The sequence below is a fragment of the Ranitomeya imitator genome, chromosome 1 (assembly GCF_032444005.1).
Source record: "Ranitomeya imitator isolate aRanImi1 chromosome 1, aRanImi1.pri, whole genome shotgun sequence".
In the NCBI taxonomy this organism is placed as follows: domain Eukaryota; kingdom Metazoa; phylum Chordata; class Amphibia; order Anura; family Dendrobatidae; genus Ranitomeya; species Ranitomeya imitator.
In genome coordinates, this window is record NC_091282.1 from 128,730,485 (window position 1) to 128,751,111 (window position 20,627).

The 20,627-nt window shown below is 42.6% G+C and overlaps 1 protein-coding gene across 3 annotated transcripts in view; it reads right to left on the reverse strand.

Moving 5' to 3' along the window:
- The window catches only part of LOC138664219 (baculoviral IAP repeat-containing protein 1-like), a 126,792-nt gene that overhangs the window by 19,206 nt on the left and 86,959 nt on the right, over positions 1-20,627 (reverse strand). Inside the window, exon 8 of one of the 3 annotated variants that reach the window (XM_069750722.1) lies at positions 9,070-9,231. In XM_069750722.1, the coding sequence (XP_069606823.1) occupies positions 9,070-9,231 (162 nt within the window). Of the gene's footprint in view, positions 1-9,069; positions 9,232-18,092; positions 19,046-20,627 lie in introns of those variants that run through there. The other 2 variants (XM_069750733.1, XR_011318307.1) reach the window with 2 other exon arrangements.

The following is a 20,627-nucleotide window of genomic DNA, read 5'->3' on the forward strand; positions in this document are numbered from 1 at the left end:
TTAAAGGAAGTAGGTAGTGAGGAGGCATTAAATAAATACAGAAAATTAAATAAATTCTGTAAAAAGCAAATCAAGGCAGCAAAGATTGAGACAGAGAGACTCATTGCCAGAGAGAGTAAAAATAATCCTAAAATATTCTTTAACTACAAAAATAGTAAGAAACTAAAAAATGATAGTGTTGGCCCCCTTAAAAATAGTCTGGGTGAGATGGTGGATGAGGATGAGGAAAAAGCCAATATGCTAAATGACTTTTTTTCATCAGTATTTACACAAGAAAATCCCATGGCAGACAAAATGTCTAGTGATAAAAATTCCCAATTAAATGTCACCTGCTTAACCCAGCAGGAAGTGCGGCGGCGTCTAAAAATCACTAAAATTGACAAATCTCCGGGCCCGGATGGGATACACCTTCGAGTACTGCAGGAATTAAGTACAGTCATTGATAGACCATTATTTTTAATCTTTAAAGACTCCATAATAACAGGGTCTGTGCCACAGGACTGGCGTATAGCAAATGTGGTGCCAATATTCAAAAAGGGAACAAAAACTGAACTCGGAAATTATAGGCCAGTAAGCTTAACCTCTACTGTGGGTAAAATCCTGGAGGGCATTCTAAGGGACGCTATACTGGAGTATCTGAAGAGGAATAACCTCATGACCCAGTATCAGCACGGGTTTACTAGGGACCGTTCATGTCAGACTAATTTGATCAGTTTCTATGAAGAGGTAAGTTCCGGATTGGACCAAGGGAAACCATTGGATGTAGTGTATATGGACTTTTCAAAAGCTTTTGATACGGTGCCACACAAAAGGTTGATACATAAAATGAGAATAATGGGGATAGGGGAAAATATGTGCAAGTGGGTTGAGAGCTGGCTCAGGGATAGGAAACAAAGGGTGGTTATTAATGGAGCACACTCGGACTGGGTAGCGGTTAGCAGTGGGGTACCACAGGGGTCAGTATTGGGCCCTCTTCTTTTTAACATATTTATTAATGACCTTGTAGGGGGCATTCAGAGTAGAATTTCAATATTTGCAGATGACACTAAACTCTGCAGGGTAATCAATACAGAGGAGGACAATTTTATATTACAGGATGATTTATGTAAACTAGAAGCTTGGGCTGATAAATGGCAAATGAGCTTTAATGGGGATAAATGTAAGGTCATGCACTTGGGTAGAAGTAATAAGATGTATAATTATGTGCTTAATTCTAAAACTCTGGGCAAAACCGTCAATGAAAAAGATCTGGGTGTATGGGTGGATGACAAACTTAAATTCAGTGGCCAGTGTCAGGCAGCGGCTACAAAGGCAAATAAAATAATGGGATGCATTAAAAGAGGCATAGATGCTCATGAGGAGAATATAATTTTACCTCTATACAAGTCACTAGTTCGACCACATTTAGAATACTGTGCACAGTTCTGGTCTCCGGTGTTTAAGAAAGATATAGCTGAACTAGAGCGGGTGCAGAGAAGAGCGACCAAGGTTATTAGAGGACTGGGGGGTCTGCAATACCAAGATAGGTTATTACACTTGGGGCTATTTAGTTTGGAAAAACGAAGACTAAGGGGTGATCTTATTTTAATGTATAAATATATGAGGGGACAGTACAAAGACCTTTCTGATGATCTTTTTAATCATAGACCTGAAACAGGGACAAGGGGGCATCCTCTGCGGTTGGAGGAAAAAAGGTTTAAGCATAATAACAGACGCGGATTCTTTACTGTAAGAGCAGTGAGACTATGGAACTCTCTGCCGTATGATGTTGTAATGAGTGATTCATTACTTAAATTTAAGAGGGGACTGGATACCTTTCTGGAAAAGTATAATGTTACAGGGTATATACACTAGATTCCTTGATAGGGCGTTGATCCAGGGAACTAGTCTGATTGCCGTATGTGGAGTCGGGAAGGAATTTTTTTCCCCAATGTGGAGCTTACTCTTTGCCACATGGGGTTTTTTTGCCTTCCTCTGGATCAACATGTTAGGGCATGTTAGGTTAGGCTATGGGTTGAACTAGATGGACATATAGTCTTCCTTCAACCTTAATAACTATGTAAATAAGCCGGAATAGACTGTTTTTGTGAGAAACCGCGCCTGAGTGCTTTAATCCTGTTGCCAAGCAAGTGTCCCCCAACGCACTCAGGGAGCAGTGCCTCACATAATATATATATATATATAAAAAACTTCCTTCTCACCCCCTATGGGGGTGGACTTTGCTGTCCTTTCTCATTCTCGGGTCCTCTACCAGAGGCTTGGGAGTTTGAGGGTTCTTGGCAGGATCTTACTCTTTCCCAGCATTGCACTTTTCTGGACAGAGAGCTCAGATATTGCTCCTGGGATCTGTTGTAGCCATTCTTCCAACTGCTCCAAGTATTGCCTCTTCAGAGAGGAAGAGGACTTGAACTCTAGTGTCACCTATTGAAAGTAGCAGACACAGTGTTTCGGGGTATTGCCCCTCATCAGTGCAAAGTATGAGATCTGATTTGGCTGGGTGAGAGGTTAAGACTGGGATCTAAGGGTTAAGTTTTCACCTTATGGATAGTGACATGCCAGGTCTGACGTCAGTATGATGAGACTTAAAAGCCTTGCATGCTTCTCTGAGAAATTAAATATGAAGAGACAATTTGCTCCTTTTCCTCATTAAAAACAAAATTTAAAATCCCTCCAAATTCCTTCACAGAATTCCTAATTATCAAAGAGTTTACACATTCCTTTCTAGAGAGGAAGCCATACTTCTCCGTTGTAGCAATAAATTTGCTATCCAACATAGGGCATCCTATTTTCTGGAGCCACAAATATATTTATGATTACCTCAACAATGATACTGATATGAAGAGACAATTTGCATATTTATTTTCCGAGAGGAGCATGCGAGGAGTTTAAGTCTCTTCATACTGGCATGCCATCCCTGGCATAAGGCGAAAACATATGTATACAGCTCTAGCAAAAATGAAGAGACCACTGCACAGTTTTATAAAAATCAGCTTCTCTACATGTCTGACAGCCATTCCATTCCAGTGTCAGTTGAATTCCAACCAGAGTACACCTCATTCTACTTAATGTGCTTCTGATTAGGTGATCACCTGAACCAAATTTTATTTAACGAAGGAAAGTATAAAAATCACTGCTGTGATGTTCACAATCCTCTTGCAATAGGACAAGCTGGATGGCAAAACAAGTGCTAGTGATATCCCAAAAGTGATAGGAATGAAAAAGTAACTTTAACCATGCCAAAGGAGTTGAAAAGAAAAGTCTTGAGTGAGGAAAAGAAGGGCTCAATTCTGGCTTTACTAGCAGAGGGACACAATGAGCGTCATGTTGCCTCCATCCTTCACATTGCTAAGGCAGCAGTCCATTACAACAAGGTCAAGCAGCAGACATTAGGGGCTATAGACCGGCAGAGGGCAAAAACGACTCTCCACTGACCGGGATGACAGTCATCTTATTCGAATATCACTCAGCAACCACAGGATGACATCAAGTGACCTACAAAAGGAATGGCAAATGGCAGCTGAGGTGAAGTGCATGGCAAGAACAGTTCATAACAGGCTCCTAGAGGCAGGTCTCAAGTCATTTAAAGCTGGAAAAAAGCCTTTCATGAATGAGAAGCAAAGGAGAGCCAAGCTGAAGTTTGCCAAAGACCATAAGGATTGGACCATAGAGGACTGGAGTAAGGTAATCTTCTCTGATGAGTCTAATTTTCAGCTTTGCCCAACACCTGGTCATCTAATCGTTAGATGGAGACCTGGAGAGGCATACAAGCCACAGTGTCTTGCACCTACTGTGAAATTTGGTGGAGGATCGGTGATGATCTGGGGATGCTTCAGCAAGGCTGGAATTGGCCAGGATAATCTTTGCGAAGGACGTATGAATCAAGCCGCATACAAGGTTGTCCTGGAAAAACAGTTGATTCCTTCTGCTCAGGAAATGTTCCCCAACTCTGAGGACTGTTTTTTTTCCAGCAGGACAATGCACCATGCCACAGAGCTAGGTCAATTAAGGTGTGGATGAAGGACCACCACATCATGGCCAGTCCAATCTCCAGACCTGAACCCCATTGAAAACCTATAGAATATAATCAAGAGGAAGATGGATAGTCACAAGACATCAAACAAAGAAGAACCACTTAAATTTTTGTACCAGGAGTGGCATAAGGTCACCCAAAAGCTGTGTGTAAGACAGGTGGAAAGCATGCCAAGACACATGAAAGCTGTGATTAAAAATCATTTCTCATTTTCAGAAAATAAATACAAAATTTATTGCTTGGAAATTCGAAGCCATGTTGTCAGTAGTTTATAGAATAAAAGAACAATTTATATTTTACTCAAAAATATACCTATAATGAGAAAAATCAGACAAACTGAAAATTTTGCAGTGGTCTCTTAATTTTTGCCAGAGCTGTATTTATTTTTTTCATAAATATATATTTTATTTTAACTTTGTATGTTGTGTTAATTATCAATAAACTATCAATTGAATAATACAAATGTGGCATTTGTCTATTATCGTAATTTTCTTGGAATTATTTTTTATAGGATACTAGCTGAAGAGCCCGGCGTTGCCTGGGCATAGTAAATATGTGTGGTTAGTTATAGCACCTCACGTCCCTTATTTTCCCATCATGCCTCTCATTTTCTCCCTCACTCCTCTCATTCCCCCCTAACACTTGTCATTTCGACCTCACATCTATCATTTTCCGATCACTCCACTATTTTCCCTCACTCCTCTCATTTTGCACTCACACCTTTTCATTTTCACCTCACACCCCTCATTTTCACCTCACACCTCTCATTTTCCCCTCAGTATATACATGTTTGTCATCTCCCTTATATATAGTATACACCTGTATGTCTTCTCTTGTATATAGTATATATCTGTATGTCATCTCCCCTGTAAATAGTATATACCTGCTGTATGTCATCTCCTCCTGTATATTGTATATACCCATGTCATCTCCTCCTGTATATATTATATACCTGTATGTCATCTCCTCCTATAAATAGTATATACCTGTATGTCATCTCCTGTATATAGTATATACCTGTATGTCATCTCCCCTGTATATACCTGCTGTATGTCATCTCCTCTATATATCTATGTGTCATCTCCTCTTTTATATAGTATATACCTGTATATCATCTCCTCCTGTATATAGTATATACGTGTGTCATCTCCTCCTGTATATAGTATGTACCTGTAAGTCATCTCCTCCTGTATATAGTATATACCTGTGTCATCTCCACTGTATATAGTATATACCTGTGTGTCCTCGCCCCTGTTTATAGTATGTACCTGTATGTCATCTCCCCTGTATATAGTATATACCAGGTTGTCATCTCCTCCTGTATATACCTTTGTGTCATGTCCTCCTGTATATAGTATATACCTGTATGTCATCTCCTCCTTTATATAGTATATACCTGTCATCTCCCCTGTATATAGTATATATGTGTGTGTCATCTCCTCCTGTATATAGTATATACCTGTGTCATCTCCTCCTGTATATAGTATATACCTGTATGTCATCTCCTCCTGTATATAGTATATGCCTGTGTGTCATCTCCTCCTGTATATAGTATATACCTGTGTGTCATCTCCTCCTGTATATAGTATATACCTGTAAGTCATCTCCTGTATATAGTATATACCTGTGTCATCTGCTCCTGTATATAGTATATACCTGTCATCTGCTCCTCTATATAGTATATACCTGTGTGTCATCTCCTGTATATAGTATATACCTGTGTGTCATCTCCCCTCTATATAGTATATACCTGTGTGTCATCTCCTCCTGTATTAGACCGCGTTCACACGTTATTTGGTCAGTATTTTTACCTCAGTATTTGTAAGCTAAATTGGCAGCCTGATAAATTCCCAGCCAACAGGAAGCCCTCCCCCCTGGCAGTATATATTAGCTCACACATACACATAATAGACAGGTCATATGACAGACAACTGCCGTATTTCCTATATGGTACATTTGTTGTTCTAGTAGTTTGTCTGCTTATTAATCAGATTTTTATTTTTGAAGGATAATACCAGACTTGTGTGTGTTTTAGGGCGAGTTTCATGTGTCAAGTTGTCTGTGTTGAGTTGCATGTGGCGACATGCATGTAGCGACTTTTGTGAGATGAGTTTTGTGTGGCGACATGCATGTAACAACTTTTTGTGTGTTGAGTTGCATGTGACAGGTTAGTGTAGCAAGTTGTGTGCAGCAAGCTTTGCGCATGGCGAGTTTTATGTGTGGTGCGTTTTGAGTATGTGCAAGTTTTGTGTGAGGCAACTTTTGCATGTGTTGCAACTTCTGTGCATGTGGCAATTTTTCTGCGTGTGCAGGTTTTGCGTGTGGCGAGTTTTGTGTGAGCCTAGTTTTGCATGTGGAGCATTTTGCGCGTGGCGAGTTTTGAGCGGCGACTTTTGTGTTTCAACTTTTATGTGGCGAGGTTGGTGTATGTGTGGTGAAATGTGTGCTGAAGGTGGTATATGTGTTCAAGCACGTGGTAGTTTGTGGCGCCTTTTGTGTGTGTGTTCATATCCCCGTGTGTGGTGAGTATCCCATGTCGGGGCCCCACCTTAGCAACTGTATGGTATATACTCTTTGGTGCCATCGCTCTCTTTCTTTAAGTTCCCCTTGTTCACATCTGGCAGCTGTCAATTTGCCTCCAACACTTTTCCTTTCACTTTTTCCCCATTATGTAGATAGGGGCAAAATTGTTTGGTGAATTGGAAAGCGCAGGGTTAAAATTTCACCTCATAACATAGCCTATGACGCTCTCAGGGTCCAGACGTGTGAGTGTGCAAAATTTTGTGGCTGTAGCTGCGACGCCTCCAACACTTTTCCTTTCACTTTTTCCCCATTATGTAGATAGGGGCAAATTGTTTGGTGAATTGGAACACGCGGGGTTACATACATACATACACACATACAGCTTTATATATTAGATTTATTTACCTCTGATTATTTTCTCCCTTATTTAATGGCTTCTTTCTGGTATATAGGATTTACTGTACTGTTCTCGCATGTATACACGGTGGCTCAGTGGATAGCAGCGCAGCGCTGGGGTCCTGGGTTCAAATCCCACCAAGGACAACATCTGCAAGGAGTTTGTATGTTCTCCCGTGTTTGCGTGGGTTTCCTCCAGGCACTCCGGTTTCCTCCCACATTCCAAAAACATACTGATAGGGATTCTAGATTGTGAGCCCCATCGGGGACAGTGATGATAATGTGTGCAAACTGTAAAGTGCTGCGGAATATGTTAGCGCTACATAAAGATTATTATTATTAAAGATTATAACAGATGTCCTTATGGGTCAGTGAAGGTGTGTGTGTGTGTGTGTGTGTGTGTGTGTGTGTGTGTGTTTTCTTGCAGGAAAGGATTCCGTGGATTTCTCACTAGTGAGGGGTTAGGTAATATACTTTCCAAACCAGAAATCTTAGCTGTTTGATCTTTTGCTGTTTGGCTCAATCATTGGTCAGTAAAGGATTAAAGGGGTTTTCCCATAAGATACTGTAATCTACTTGATATATAATAATTGTATGATGGTTGGAAGTCTGACCACCAGGACCCATATCAATAACGAGGTTCTCTAAGTTCTCTGTGTGACCACCACTACTGCTCCATTCACTTTGGCCATCACCCTCAGGATCAGTGGGGGCTCCAGTATTCAGAACCATACCTATTATACATTTATCTCACATTTTGAGGCTATATGATAAATGTATTTAGTGGGAATACCCCTTTAAGCCCATTACAATCATACAATGCAATTTTACATCTAATGGTCACAGAAGGTGTATTGTACCAAACCCAGCATGTGCTTGTAAGAGCAGCAACCAGAGCTAGCTCCAATCGCTGGTGTTTAACAAATTAGATGTCACTTTCAGTATGTAGTGACACATATAATCACAGTTAAATATTATTTATACTGAGTAATAAATGCTGTAAAAAAAATCCCAAGAATTTATGTACAGTATTTTGTCATTAACCTATCTAAAATAAATAATAGTAAAATTAATAAATGACAAATGTGCCCAAAAATGGCATCCTGAAAATATTATTTGTCCCAGAAAAGCTAAGAAGCTATGAAAAAAGTATTACAAAAGAACATTCCTTGAAAAATTATTTTACTGAGTAGTAAAATGAAAAAAAAAAAAAAACAAAGCAAAAAAACCCAAACTACTATACACATATCTAGCGTTGCCATAAAACAATGGCAGAATTTTATTTTTTTTATTCTTACCTTGGCATGTGAGAGTGAGCAGACTTATAAGCTATGCATGCTCCTCTGGGAAATTAAATATGCAAATTGTCTCTTCAAAGAGGAAGAGAACTTGAACTCTATTGCCAACTATAGGAAGAAGCTATCCTAAAAGTCAATATTGACTCATTAATGAGCCTTGCAATCTGACATAGGATAAAAGCCAAACCAGAATCTCTATTTGTAGACAAAATGTTACGGAGCACTGCCACTCGTCAGTGTAAAATATGAGCTCTGATTTGGCTAGGTGAGAGACTCTGGACTCGGGTCTAAGGGGTAATATTTTTCCTTGTAGAGAGTGACAAGCCAAGCCTGGCATGTCAGAGTGCAAATACTTATAAGCCATGCATGCTATTCTGGGAAATTAAGTATGCAAATTGTCTCTTCAGAGAGGAAGAGGCCTATCTCCACCTATTGGAAGCTGCTGAAAGCCAAATCCGATCTTCTACTTTGCACTGAGGAGGGGCAACACCTCGAAACACTGCTTCTGCAAATTGAGATTCTGGTTTGGCTTTTACCCTAAGTCATATTGCAAAACTCGTTAAATAGTCGATATTGACTTCTAGGATTCCAGTAGGTGGAATCCTAGTCCTCTTCAACTCTGAAGAGACAATTTGCATATTCTTACCCTAAAATGGTACAAAAAAAGTTTGTTGTTATTAAAGACCACAATAGGCCAGTCCTAAAGGGGTTAAACCCAGCATACCTTTAAATTAATAATAAATATTAATATATAAAAAAGTGTTATTTATTGCAGGGACTCCATGCTAAATTATTGTTAGCATATTGGTTAAAAAGTATTACCAAGAGCAGCCATATTATCTTCCCGAAGTAAAGATCCAAAGAAGCTCAGTTCTGTCAGCTTCTTACATCCAGACAGGGAGCTCATCAGGCCACTAAAATCTGCATAGTATTTTAATGCTAAGTGCAGGATCTCCAAATCTGCAAAGTGTTTAATGAATGGAACTGGAAATAAAAGGTATATATGTTAGCACATGTCTTAAATAGTGATTCAATAATATAGCTTCTTGTCCAAGGGAAATTTCATTAATAATGCCCACAGTGTTCTCACTATTGCATATATGCGGAAATCAACAATAGGCTGTAGTAGTAAAAGGAAATCTCATCCACAATAATTACTTAAACTTAGCCTATAGTTGCAGTATACGTTGCCATTGTTGTGCCTAAAAGGCATTCAGGTTGGCAAGGCCAAGAGATGAGGTGCACAGTTCCACCCCTCAAACAGCAAGGAACGCTGCTTCCTCCTGTGTTTATTGACAAAAAAGAAGTACCTGAAAAAATCCTCGGACTTATTCGCAAATGATCTGGTACAAAGAGCTCTGATTCATGGCAACCGACACCCAAGGGAGAACCACGAAGGATACATTCCTACGATGCGTTTTTGAGGAGTGTCTTATGTTATATAAAATAGGTTACTTGCATTTTTTTCTAAAATACATTAAAAAAACTCAAGAAAAACTCAACTTGGGAATCTAACCTTAAAGTCCTTCTTTACCTAACCTTAATGACTCTCACTGGGTGTAAAATGACGGTGTTCGTCGGTCGAAATCCCGGGTGGGGTTTTGGCTGCATTGATTTCATCTTAAATGTGTGTTCCTCTGGGTTTAACACATATTTAATAGGGATCTAAAAGATCCAGCTCTTTTTGGTGTGTTATAAAGGAAGATTTGTGGATTATGTCCACGCTGCTTGCCAATTCGAAGCCAGACATAGTGAAGGAATTAATGGTGGTTTATTCAACGTATTTCAGAGTCTAAGGTATGTATCCACGTTCAAGATTGCATCAGAATTTGGTCAGGATTTTATGCAGGTAAAATCCTGACCAAATCTGCACCTGAGGTCACTGGCAGGTCACCTGCGCTGTCCTTCCGTTTTTCTGCAATGTAAGGACATGCTGCATTCTTAAAAGACGCGCCGCATGTGCGTTTTCGCGGGTATGCCGCATGCGTCTTTTAATGCATAGTGGAGATGGGATTTCATGAAATCCCCTCCACTACGCTGTAACATCTGGACGCTGCGTTTTTGACGCTGCGGCTCAACGCAGTGTCAAAAACGCAGCGTTTCCTGAACGTGGAACATTACCCTCAATGACTCCTTCTTCAGAAAATACCACATCAACATACGGCATGTTGATGTGGTGTATCCTGAAGAAGGAGTCATATAGATGCTTTGAATAAACCACCATTAATTCCTTCACTACGTCTGGCTTCGAATTGGCAAGCAGCTCGGACATAATCCACAAATCTTCCTTTACAACATTCCTGTTATGGTCGCGTGTCGACCCGTGGATCTGCAGTAGCTGGCATATACACTCTTTCACTACACCACAATCAGGTGAGCAGCTCTTTGCTAATGCGACACTTGTAAATCGTGAGATAAGACCCTATCTGAGCTTTTCTTTTTCCTGCAAGTTTTCATTACCAGCTCTTTTTGGTGAGCAGAGCCAAGTGATCCAGATTACCATAAAGAACCGGACTGTCTATCACTAATAACAGCAGGACACAACATCAGTGCTCATAAATCTCTCTTCCCTGCTGCATCAACACGATCCTCCACCTTCTCCTCAGCTCTCTGAAGCCTGTATCAGAGGGCTGAGCAGCCGCAGCAGAGAGGTCTGAGAGCATGTGCACTGGCTTCTACTGTTACATTATATGCCCCCATACCGAAGGATGCTTTTCATGCAGTGCTCATAGCGGTTCATGCTAATTGAGGAGTGGAATAGTGCACCATGTCTCTTGACCATGACAAGGCTGCACAGAGAGACTTAATTTACATATCAAAATAATTTTTTTTAGGCAAATAAAGGCAGTATTTTCTTCAACAAAAGCATATTTTTCCTAGCCCCCCAAATTACTATTGGCTTAGTTTAAATGAGAGAAATTAAAAAGATCTAAACAAACTGGAACTGTGAGCAGCAGCTAACAGAATTGTTATTAACAAGGAGAAATGCAAAGTCCTACATCTGGGCAAGAAGAATTAATAAAAATATACACAATGAGAGGAATAAGGCTGAGCAACAGCACATGTGATAAAGACTTGGGTATACTAGTAGATCACAGACTACACATGAGTCAACAGTGAGACGCAGCAGCAAAAAAGACAAACACAATTCTGGGTTGCATTAACAAAAGCATAGAGTCTAGATCACGTGAAGTAATTATCCCCCTCTTTTCCTCCTTGGTCAGGCCTCAGCTGGAATACTGTGTCCAGTTCTGGGCACCACATTTAAAAAAAAAACAAAACATGAACAAACTGGAGCAAGTTCAGAGAAGAGCTGCCAGGATGGTGACTGGTTTGCAAACAATGTACTATGAGGAACGGTTAGAGGTTTTACAAATGTTTAACTTGCAAAAGAGAGGAGACTTAATAGCCATCTATAGGGTTGAGCGAAACGGGTCGAAAATATTCAAAAGTCGCCGACTTTTGGCAAGGTCGGGTTTCATGAAACCCGACCCGACCCCTGTGTGGGGTCGGCCATGAAGTCGGCGATCTTTTGAATTTAGAATCGGAATTCCGATACCGATTCCCGATATGTTTAAGATATCGGGAATTGGTATCGGAATTCAGATTTAAGTGTAAAATAAAGAATTAAAATAAAAAATATCGCAATACTTACCCTCTGACGCGCCCTGGTACTAACCGGGAACCTTCCTTCCTTAGAATCAGCCTTCCAGGACCTTGCGGTGACGTCGCGGTGACGTCGCGGCTTGTGATTGGCCGCGCGGCCGCCCATGTGACCGCTCGCGCGACCAATCACAAGCCGCGACGTCACCGCGACGTCACCGAAGGTCCTGGAAGGGCTGATTCTTAGGAAGGAAGGCTGCCGGAAAGAAGCAGGGCGCGTCCGAGGGTGAGTATATACCTAATAGGAATATACTCACCCTCGGACGCGCCCTGCTTCTTTCCGGCAGCCTTCCTTCCTAAGAATCAGCCCTTCCAGGACCTTCGGTGACGTCGCGGTGACGTCGCGGCTTGTGATTGGTCGCGCGAGCGGTCACATGGGCGGCCGCGCGGCCAATCACAAGCCGCGACGTCACCGCGACGTCACCGCAAGGTCCTGGAAGGCTGATTCTAAGGAAGGAAGGTTCCCGGTTAGTACCAGGGCGCGTCAGAGGGTAAGTATTGCGATATTTTTTATTTTAATTCTTTATTTTACACTAAAATATGGATCGCAGGGCCTGAAGGAGAGTTTCCGCTCCTTCAGACCCTGGGAACCATGGAAACCCAATGCACTGCATTGGGTTTCGAGTTTCGGCCGACCCCGACCCCGATTTTTTTATAGGATCGGCCGATTTCACTCGACCCGACTTTTGAAAAAGTCGGGTTTCGTGAAACCCGACCCGATCCTATAAAAGTAAAGGTCGCTCAACCCTAGCCATCTACAAATATCTCAATGGATGTCACAGTGTAGAGGGATCAGCTTTATTCTCATTTGCACATGAGAAGCAATAGAATAAAACTGAAAGGGAGAAGATATAGATTAGATATTAGAAACATTTTTGACAGTTATGGGTGATCAATGAGTGGAACAGGCTGTCACAAGAAGTGGTGAGTAAGGGTGATCAATGAGTGGAACAGGCTGTTACAAGAAGTGCTGAGTACTCCTTCAATGGAAGTCTTCAATAAGAGGCTGGATAGAGATCTGTCTTGGATGATTTAGTGAATCCTGCATTGAGCAGTGGGTTGGACCAGAAGACCCAGGAGGTCCCTTCCTACTCTATTAAGCTGAAAAAGAGAATGGACAGCACCTTCAAAAATCATACATTGATCTAATGCCGCTAGGCAAAAATATATATACCTGAACATGAGGTTTTTAGTTTAACTCTCTGATCAGACTGTATGAAGCCCACTGCCACGTCATGGAAAACCTCTTAGTGGGTCCCTATGACCCTAATGGAGCGGAGCCATGTGCCAACCACCGCCGCAGGGACAAAGCACCGGCAGGGCAGACGGCCTGGAGCTCCACAGTGCCCATGCTGCAAGACAGCGCCGCCTCACCAGCATAAAACCACATCAACAATGGCTGCCACACAGTACCCACACCAAATGAAAGGAGCATTAAAAGGGCTGGACCACTATCTTTGCAGTCTCCTGCTAATTAAAATCACCTGTTCCAAATGCTGAAGCATTCCCAGATCAACATCTGGTCGTCTAATGGTTAGGCAGAGACCTAGAGAAGCGTACAAGCCACAGTGTCTTGCACCCGCTGTAAAATTTGGTGAAAGATCCGCGATGATCTGGGGATGCTTCAGCAAGGCTGGAATTGGGCAGGTTGTTCTTTGCGAAGGACTTATGAATCAAGCCGCATACAAGATTATGCTGGAAAAACAGTTGATTCCTTCTGCTCAGGCAATGTTCCCCAACTCTGAAGACAGTTTTTTCCAGCAGGACAATGCGCCATGCAACACAGCCAGGTCAATCAATGTGTGGATGAAGGACCACCACATCAAATCCCTGTCATGGTCAGCCCAATTTCCAGACCTGAACCCCATTGAAAACCTCTGGAATGTAATCAAGAGGAAGATGGATAGTCACAAGCCATCAAACAAAGAAGAATCACTTAGATTTTTCTACCAGGAGTGACATAAGGTCACCCAAAAGCAGTGTGAAAGACTGGTGGAGGCATGCCAAGACGCATGAAAGCTGGGATTAAAAATCATTGTTATTCCACAAAATATTGATTTCTGAACTCTTCCTGAGTTAAAACATTAGTATTGCTGTTTCTAAATGATTATGAACTTGGTTTTTTTTTTTGCATTATTTGAGGTCTGCAAGCAATGCATTTTTTGGTATTTAGACCATTTTTCATTTTCAGATAATAAATACAAAATTTATTGCTTGGAACTTCAGAGACATGTTGTCAGTAGTTTATAGAATAAAAGAACAATTTACATTTTACTCAAAAATATACCTGTAAAGAGAAAAATCAGACAAACTGAACATTTTGCAATGGTCTTTTAATTTTTGCCAGAGCTGTATTATGTGGTGAGTGGTAGCCAATGGAAGGCAATATGACTGCTAATTAATTTGTTTATTTTCTCTTACTATGGAAAAGTGTTGGTTAATTTAGGTATGATAGGAAAAAACAATAGGAAATCTTTATTGAAGACTATTTTCCAAATCATTTAATTTTCATTTTTAATCCACTGGAGCAATAAAAGAATGGTTGCAAAGGTGGTATAGCATTTTTTTTTCTAAAGGAGTTCTGTGCAAGTTTTGATCGGAGCTTGCTTAGGCTGGTTTCACATTTGCGGTTGTGTCCGCAGCGTTTGTGCCGCAATTTTCCGCATGCATCGTGTATTCCTATCTTTAACATTAGGGACGCAGGTGCCTGCAATTGGTTGCGCTTTGCCGCGTTTGATGATGCATGCGTCATTTCGTTGTCTGCGGCTTGGCATGGTAAACGCTACATGTAGTAATTTCAGAGGTGTCAATTTGCCGCCTAGAAATGTATGCGTTTGTTAGCAGAAGGAATGCGGCAAAAAAACGCATTACGGTCTATGTGAACGCATGCGTTCGCAAGCACATGTGTTTGCTTGCGTTTGGGAACACATGCGTTGTACCACCGGAAAACATGTCTAGACACTGGTTAGCCAACCCCCACATACAAACTGATAAGAGGAGGGAGTGGGCATTGGAAGGTCACTACTCAGCAAACTGGGAACAAAAGCAGACGCAGGAAAGCACCTTGGAGGAAACCACACTCTGAACAATGTGAGTATCAAAGCCAATGTCTTTATTTTCTATTTTCTGTCTCTATATGTCCTAATTTCTGTCTTTTTTTTCTTGCTGCTTGCATCATAATGTCATCTTCTTCTGAGGAGCAACGGCTTGGGCCTGCACAAGGTGGAATTGAAAGTGAAGCGAGTACTCACCTCTTCAGATAAGTAAGTATTCTCTGTCACATCTACACGTGACAATTTTTTTTTTCCTTTAGAACAGTTCTTCCACTGTGGCAGAGGCTGAGCAGGAGCAGCGTGGAGACGCTCGGGTGGCAAGGCGGCAGCGTGTAAGTGTTAACTGTGAGCGTGTAAGTATACCTGGCTGACTGTTTATTGTATCCTGACTTTACTATTCTTCACTGTTCATTTCTTTATTTTCCTCTTTCTTTACCTTTTTCTTCTTGACTCCTTTTTTTCTTGACTTTGAATATTCATGCCAGTTCTCTGTCTCTGTTTTCTTTCTTTTCCTTATGTTAATGTCTCCAACATTAATGTATTTATTTATTTTTTAGGTTCCAGAATGGGATGAGGACCTCATTGAAAATGACCTCCTAATCTCCCTGGTCCATGAGCGAATCCCGTTGTGGGACTCCCGGGTTCCGCAGCACTCGGACAACGTCACGATCCGGCGGCTATGGAATGAGGTGGCCAAAGCGATGTGGGATGGCTGGGACAACGCCTCGACTTGGGTCCGAAATGCATTTTGTAAGTATGGCAATGCGGTGTGCTGCAGCAGTGACCTTGGCCGGGATCACAGAACTGTGTGTGATGAGAGAAACTCCTGAGAGTTTCTCTCATCACACACAGTTGTGTGATCACGGTCAAAAGTGCATAGTCTAATCATTATTTATATTTTTCAACAGTGCTCAAAGTCAAAACGCGTTGGCGTTCGATGAAGGATCGCTTCAACAAGGACCTTGATCAAGAGAGCCAGGTTCCTAGTGGTTCTGGAGCAAGGATCCGCAAATACAAATATCATCGCATCCTTGCATTTTTGAGACTGGTCCTAGCCCAGAGAACGTAAGTATTTTTTGTGGTGTAATGGGTTGTGTTGTATTGCCTAATCTGTATTTTTCTATTCCACAGGAGTTGGCGCGTTACTATTGTAAATGTTTGGTAGTAATGTTTTTTTTTCTTCCTTTTTCACAGCACATGGAGCAGCACTCTTGACCCTGGTTCTGGAGCGGTCCTTCATCAAACAGCCATGGACCCGTCCCAGCCATCCAGCAGCGCTGCAGCAAGTGGGCCTGCAACACAGACTGGAGACCAGGAAGCTGGTTCATCAGGTGTTCCCCTGTCCCAGCCCTCTGCCTCTTTTTTGGGGGCTCTTCCCGGCAGCGGCAGAAGGCCTTGAACAGGTCACTCATGCCCGAGTTTTTGCTCTTGAGCTCGGTCTTTCATGATGGACTAAAGGCAATGGGTGACCGACTGGATAGTGCCATAAACCATATGAATACACTTATCCAGGAGGTCAACAAAAGCCTTGACCAAGTGAAAGCCAACCTCCAGAGGCCAGCACATCATTTTTTCAATCAAATAGAGAGGGGCATGTCGGAACACCTTACTCCTGATCTCCAGCTTAGTGTCATGCAGGCCTGCAATGCTGCTTACGTGCAGGCTATGCAGCAGAGTCGGTATTTTCAGCAGACAGAGGCGGCATTTCCACCTGTGCCAACAGTGTCATGCTTGACCTCAATGCCAACCTCTGCTGCATACCACTGCACCGCTACCACCATTCCAAGCACTGCCGGACAGCACTACAGCACCACCACCATGCCGAGTGCTGTTGGACAGCCCACCGCCACCACCATGACAACTGCTGCTCCTTCTTGGACCTCCTCCGCTGCCACCACCATGCAGCAGCAGCAGGACCCTGGCATGGCCTTCCGCATCACAACCATGTAACAGCAGCAGGACCCTGGCGTGGCCTTCCGCTCTCCCAACACAACCATGCAGCAGCAGCAGGACCCAGGCATGGCCTTCCCCACCACCATGCAGCAGGACCCTGGCATGGCCTTCCGCTCTCCCACCACAATCATGCAGCAGCACATGGACCCTGACAGGTTAGCCACCATGACCAGGCCACAAGAAATGAGCCCACCGAGGCTCCCCAGACCGCAGTGCCGATCCCAAAAAGGGAAATAGAAACAACAGACTATCTCAATTCCTCCTACCTCACCTCCCAATGTGTCTGTAATGTCAGGTTTGTCTCACCCTTCCAGTGTGTCTCTGCCTTATTCTCATGCGTCAAGCCCATCCCCGAACTCCCACACCCCACTACTTTAATTGCCCTTTCTCCTGCCACCCCTGCGTCGTCCACACTTAGCCAGGCCTCACAGCTACACGCCCCACAGTTCAGTCACTCTACCCCAAGTAGGCGCAGTTAATTTTTGTTTTTTGTTTAAAAATAAATTATAATGTTTTTTGCCCCCAATACTGTTTGGTTATTTGTGTATTTCGCCGCCGGCAACACACACCATGCGCTTAATAAACACACTGCGCTGTACACTTTGTTTTTTTGCCATCTCATAGCTCCAGTATTTATTGAGTACAACAATTCAGCTTTGTGTGTTTGGTATTGAGCTATGAGGTGGGAAAAAATAATATTACTAGTATTTTCTCCATAATCTATTCAGTCTGCTTAATCTGTGTTGCAGACTGAAGAGACAATGGTGGCAATACAAAGCAGAAATATACTTAACAGGTCATGTGTCCAAAAACTCATTAGTTATGACACCTGACGTGTTGAGTAGAGAACTGCCTTGTATAACCTCCATTTTCTCTTCAATCTACATAATTTATTTCACACAAACTGAAGATACGAGGGAGGTCATACAAGGCAAATCTATACTCACCTGGACAGGTGTCAGAAATAGTGAATTCATGAGGCTGGGTTTTGTGCTCCTGAACTCATATCTCACACATGAGTTGATGAGTATAGATCTGCTTTGTATTAAACCTCCATCATCTCTTCAGTCTGCGTCCAATAGATACTGCAGAACAGAATCAGGATGTAATGACGTCAACTACCTTACCACTAACAACCTAAGTGGTTTTAAGAGGAAATACATAGGAGACTCGGTAAAAATATCAAAACACGTAGTTTATTATCAAAAAATATTAGGGACATTTAAAACATAACTGGTACAGACACAAACCCAACAGCACATTTTACACATTACTGTCTTGCCATGCCACACGTCCAATATCAGAATCAAAATAGGCAGCAAATTGGTCCTGCATGTGGCCAACTTCAACAGCGGGTGATGCTGGTAATCGGGCAATGGGTTTGCAACTGGTTCATCCAGTTCAATGTTGGATCGCTACTTAGCCATTATGAAATTGTGGAGAACCACACGAGCTTTGACCACCTCATGGACTGTCTCCATTTTTAGATTAATGGCTGTCCCAAGAATGCGCCATTTTGAGACAAGAATCCCAAAGGTACACTCAACAGTTCTTCGGGCCCTGGTCAGTCTGTAGTTATAAATCCTTTTAGTGTGGTTCAAGTCCCAACTGGAAAATGGCTTCAGTAGGTTTTCACACATCTAAAAGGCCTCATCCCCAAACATAACAAATGGCATTGGTGGACCTTGAGTGTTGGGCAGAGGTCGTGGCAGGGGAAAATTAAAATTTTTGCCATACACATATCAGAGTTCTTGAAAGTCTGTGAGTCATTGCCACAGCCAAAAGCTCCAATGTCCACGGCGATGAAGCAACAGTCCACATCTGCTATTGCCATGAGCACAACAGAAAAATATTTTTTGTAGTTGAAGTACTCCGATCCAGTTCTGGTGGGTTTGATAATGCGGATGTGCTTTCCATCCACCGCTCCCAAACAGTTGGGGAAATCGCACACACTCCAGAATTTTTCTGCAATTTCCATCCACATGTCCGTGGTGGGTAGGGGGATAGATTCATCCTGGATAACGTTCGACAAAGCCCAGCAGGTGTCCACAACTATTCCTGACAATGTGGAAATTCCAAGCCGGTACTGAAAGTGGAGCGATGATAAGCTCTCTTCGGTAGCCAGAAATCTGAAATAAAGTAAAAAAAAATAATTACAATCAATTCTATTTTTGGTGGTGTTTAGCTAATGTAAGTGTCAAGGTGAAAATATATATCTTTATACTCTTTTGTACTTTATGTATTCTTATGCTGTGAAACAATAAGTTTTTCCCCTTTATGCTTGCTAATGCAAATTTAACTGTATTTAACATGGCTGCCAGTATTCACCTTTGCCCTAAATTCTGATTCTGCTGAAGAAGCAAGTTACACATTCCAGAAGGACAAGTATCATTTCTCTTGAAATGATACTTAAAGTGATGTGGAGGAAGGAGGATCCATCAGATGACGTCAGACCAACCAGAGGGACTGAATACTAGACATATTGCTTAAACCCCGCCCTCTCCACACCTTCCCCCAATAGATCATATAATGTTGTGTATTAGAAAATAAAGTCAGTTGCTGTGACGTTGCTACACTATGTAGACACACGAGCATGCAATGAGTTTGAACCAGCCTTTGTCTGACTCATTCTTATCCGGTACCAATGCTCTTATTCTGATTTGGAATGACTGGTGAAGGAAGGGTATTGTCGTGACGACCCCGACAATTTGGCGCAACCAACGTGGGGCGTGGCCCGCAATCCGAGACCCCCTGGACCCATGCCTGGACATCCGTGGACGACACCCGTAGTGGCTGACCTCGAGGACTGATCACCCTCCAAACACGGTAAGTGATGATCACATACCATGTATGTGTCACACTTGCTAGTGTTTCAGCCGTTATTGGTTTGTCTGTGGTCTCCTTGGGTCTGGGGAGTGACCGGTCGAGTGGTGAGACCGAGCGCGATCCCGTGCCACGCTTCGAACCAGCAACTGAGAGACGTCGCATTCTGCACGTCCTCGTGTACACCACACCTCCTCCACCGGTCATTGCACTCCATTCAATCACCCTACCCATGACTATTGCCTAGTAGTGATAGAGTGAAAGATTGAGGAAGTTGTAGATTGGGGGCGGCTTTGAGAAAGGGACAGGAGACGCAGCCTCTGTGATATTGTACCAACTAGGTAATTAAGACATCCCGAGAGGGGACCACCTGTTTTTCTGTGGAGGGCTCTCACTAGGAGACCGCCTCCCGACTGGTTAGAATATCGTGACAGGGCAGACTGTTAATCACTGGTGTTCAGGTTAGGGACAGGATATCGAGCGCGAGGCTCTTTATTCATAGCACGTCGAGCGAGAGGCTCCGTGTTTTTTATTTGTTGGGAATACAGTGTTGTTGTCGCTGTCAGCGATCCTGAGCTGCAGCAGGGCGTAGTATTCTGTGAGTCATGTTGCGTCTCTTGAAGCAGAAGAAGTCCGTGCCCCACGAGTTAAGTGAGGATGCTGTGGAAGTCAAGACAATAGTAGAGTCACGGGAGGGCAAGAAGGCAGTCAAGAATGTTGAGAGGTTGTACGAGCATGTAGGATTGCCCTCGACAGGGAGATTGCAGCCGTCTACATGGCACAATCTCATGGAGAACAAAAAGGGCATGTTGAAAGAGAAAGGATTGTTAGAACAAGCGCAAGCTCATCTGCGAGTTGCGCGAGGCTTAAAGAACGAGGGATGGAAAG